The sequence below is a fragment of the Akebia trifoliata genome, chromosome 11, assembly GCF_017979445.1.
Source record: "Akebia trifoliata isolate Shusen 1 chromosome 11, ASM1797944v1, whole genome shotgun sequence".
In the NCBI taxonomy this organism is placed as follows: Eukaryota; Viridiplantae; Streptophyta; class Magnoliopsida; order Ranunculales; family Lardizabalaceae; genus Akebia; species Akebia trifoliata.
In genome coordinates, this window is record NC_141385.1 from 47223859 (window position 1) to 47227848 (window position 3990).

Genomic DNA, 3990 nt, shown 5'->3' on the forward strand with positions numbered 1-3990 from the left:
AAGTTCTCGCACATATGCCTTGCCAGAAAGTGATGATGTGCACAACCTTTGTCGAACATTCATATGATTTTTAAGTTTAAGCATAAAAAGTAATGTTACCAATCTCATCAACAATCATTGTTTTGGCGTCATTATCACTAAACACAATGAAAAATTAAAAAAAATTAGTATTAATTGAAGCAGTAAAAAAAGATTTTTCAAACATGCAATCTATTTAGTAAGTTAAAACATGCATATTCGATTAGGTAACAAGATAATAATTTCAATTAAACAATCAAAAATTTCATAATATCATTAATGATAATAACTCCAAAAAAATCATCTATATTAACTATAAAAAAATATCAAAATTTAAAAATAACCATCCACAGTAACTCTCCAAAAATATCAAAATATCAAAATAACCAATACATCATTGGTTTTTATTAAAAAAATGTTTGACTTCAACTAATTATTTACAATAAACTCCAAAAATTGAACCCTCTCTGCTTCATTATCCAAGTCCATAAATGCGTATTTCAATTTCGGTAGTTGTGCAAATTTCAATATAGCAACATGATAAGTATGAATACTTATCACTCCTAAGTTCTTCAAATCCTTCATAACTTCATTCACATCTTTAAAACAAGGTCCCTTGTTAGCCTCTTCTTTATTAATCTGTTCTTCGATGACATTAATAAGTCTTTCCAAGTTTTTTTCAATAGTGTCACCACTATTCGAATTCCTACGTTTCTTCTTCATCGGACCTTGTGATGTATTCTCTTCAAGTGGGGTATTAGGGGTGCCTTCCACACTTACACCTTGGAAGTATGTATCCCCTTCCCCTAAAAATGATTCACCATAAGTGTCTTCAGCGTCCAAATTTGTGTACTCCATAGGTTCAGGACCATTCACATCGCTATCAACAGTAGGGCGCGGGATCGATGAGAAGGGGCTCCATGCTTTATCACCATTTGAAAGAGTACTTTCAAATACACCCATCATCAATTCAGCATCTACAAGAGGTTTGTTCCTAAACTTCTTAGCTTCGGGAATTCTCTATTTCAAACAATAATATAAAAATAATTAGACTAAGTCTAGTTAATCAAGTTAAAAATATGTACGTAAGATTAAAGACTTGCCTCTAAAACATCATCCCACTTCTGCGGAGGCCAATTTATAGTATTGATATCCGCACTAAGCCCATGCCCGGACAATCCAACAAGTTTTCGCCATATGTTGTAATCAGCCCTCAAGTAATCATATTGATTCTTGAACACTTTATGACTAAAATTCACTCCCCATGCCTTATTGAATTCAGATTCTAATATTTTCCATGAAGCACTGGTAAGAGATACTCCTCTGTACCCTTCCTTGTTCACCTCACTTAAGCACAACTCAAGAAAGTGTTTTCTTTTCGATTGGTCTGTAGAAAAGTCTGCTCTATCAACACTTTTTTCTTTATCTTTATTTTTGTGAGTCATATCTATGAATAACAATGAAATGGAAGTATAAATCAAATGAAGCCAATACCACAACAATATATCTAATGACCGAGCTTTATGCAAGAAGAAAAATAAAAAAGAAAGAATGAAAGATGTTAAAAAGGGTTCGATTTCTACTTTTTATTCGATTTCTCCATAATAGGTTCGATTGGTTGTTTGAAATTTTGGGATTTTGTTGAAATTTTGATTTTTGTTATTGTTTCATTATTTACAATTACAAATCTTAGAAGATTTTTATTTTTAATGGATCTTTGTTTTAATTTTTCATCGTAAATTTATATATGTGGGGAGTTCAACTTTAACATGATGATCTCAACAAATAATAGATATTGGAATATAGGAAGAATCCCAATAATATTCAAATTTCAGGATTAATTTATATATGTGAGGAGTGTAAACTTTAACATGGTGGTCTCAACAAATAATGATATTGGAATATAGGAAGAATCACAATAATAGACATGCACATTATCATAGATGATTTTCACCCATATATAAGAAAACACATATGTTTTCTATGTATGGCACGCAGCCCATACATATGTCAAGTCGTTTTATATGTATGGCGCGCAGCCCAATATGTTTGTTTTTCCAGTAAACACTGGTTATGGTTAAAAAAATCTGAAACTATGGTTATGGTTAAAATATTTGAAATTATGGTTAAAAAATCTGAACCAATTCTTTTTGGATTATTTTCCAATAAACACTAGTTAAAAAATCTAAAACTATAGTTATGGTTAAAAAATCTGAAGTTATGGTTAAAAAATTTGAATCAATTCTTTTTGGATTGTTTTCCAATAAACACTGGTTAAAAAAATCTAAAACTATGGTTATGGTTAAAAAATCTGAAACTATGATTAAAAAAATCTGAAATTATGGTTATGGTTAAAAAATCTGAACCAATTCTTTTTGGATTGTTTTTCAATAAATACTGGTTAAAAAAATCTAAAACTATGGTTAAAAAATCTGAAACTATGATTAAAAAAATCTAAAACTATGGTTATGGTTAAAAAATCTGAAACTATGGTTAAAAAATCTTAACCAATTCTTTTTGGATTGTTTTCCAATAAATACTGGTTAAAAAAATCTGAAACTATGATTAAAAATCTAAAACTATGGTTATGGTTAAAAAATCTGAAACTATGGTTATGGTTAAAAAAATCTAAAACTATGGTTATGGTTAAAAAATCTGAAACTATGGTTAAAAAATTTGAAACAATACTTTTTAGATTGTTTTCCAATAAACAATGGTTAAAAAATTTGAAACTATATGATTGAAAAATCTGAAACTATGGTTATGGTTAAAAAATTTGAATCACTTCTTTTTGGATTGTTTTCTAATAAACACTCATTAAAAAATCTGGAAATATGGTTAAAAAAATCTGAAACTACATGGTAAAAAATCTGAACCAATTCTTTTTTGATTTGGTTTTTTCAATATTAGATTCACATGGTGTGATTAATCAAGAAAGAACAATAGAATGGTGGTAGATACACATACCTGCGTAGGTCTTGACGGCCGAGTTGGAGAGGAAGGAGATGAAGAAGAGAGAGGAGGTAAGGGTTTAACGTTTTTTTTATAAGAAAAGGATAAAAAAAATAGAAATACATTTATTTTGTTTTGTTTGTTTGTAGAAGAACCTACGATTTCGTTGTCTTTCGGACGGATGGGGTTTCCATTTTTTCACACATGGTCGTTTGTGAGTACATGCTCTTCATCCCACTGTCTTTTTTCTTTATTATGGTTTATAGCTTCTATAATGAAAATGTTTGGATGAACTTTTAATTGTGATTTAGTTTTTCTTGAATTTTTTTTTTGTTTGTCTTAGTTTTTGGAGGAAATTTATGTTTTATTTGATGATTGTTCGTAAGTGAGGAGATATTAACGAATGCAGTAATTTTATAGAGAATTTTGGTTAGTTTTTGTACAATGCTGGTTTAATTATATGTTTTTGAGTTGAAAAGTAGGTTTCTTAAATGGTTGAGATGGTTACTGTTGTTCATCAATAGCGTCTTCTTTATTATATTCGTTTCTGTAATCTAGCTTAGCTCTGTGCTTTGGATTTTAGACCTTTGGTTATCTTCCCACTCCTCTTTCTCTTACTCAAAACCTTTGAATAAAAGAAGAAGAAGAAGAAAGGGAGAATAACAAGGTAGGTTTGTAAACAAATAGAATAGGTTTGATTATATTTGCAGAAGTATTCATGTAATATAATGGTTGTCATTGTAAACAAGAACAGATCTCTTGCTAAAATTTGTTGGCAGAAAAAACAAACCCTTGTTTGAAATTCAGGATTTGCTTCTGGTTGATTGAGAATTGCTAAGTTTTTTTTTTCTAGCTAAGATTTGAATGGTGGAAGGAGATCCTTTTGGCCGATAACAACTAGTTTCCTATATGGCTTGGCATGGGACAACCATCTCTCTGTCAGTCTTGCATAAGGTCTGATTGCCGAAGGTGTCGAGGTTAATAAGGTTCCCCTCTCACCTAATTTGTAATTTGTTTTAT

At 30.0% G+C, this 3990-nt stretch overlaps 1 protein-coding gene across 1 annotated transcript; it reads right to left on the reverse strand.

Moving 5' to 3' along the window:
• Positions 1-447: 447 nt before the first annotated feature.
• LOC147392197 (uncharacterized) lies at positions 448-1463 on the reverse strand. Its single transcript, XM_086459155.1, has 2 exons — positions 1122-1463; positions 448-1038 (listed from the first exon to the last, which is right to left on the reverse strand). The coding sequence occupies exons 1-2, from the start codon at positions 1461-1463 to the stop codon at positions 448-450; spliced, it is 933 nt and encodes a 310-aa protein (XP_086315281.1).
• Positions 1464-3990: the final 2527 nt, after the last annotated feature.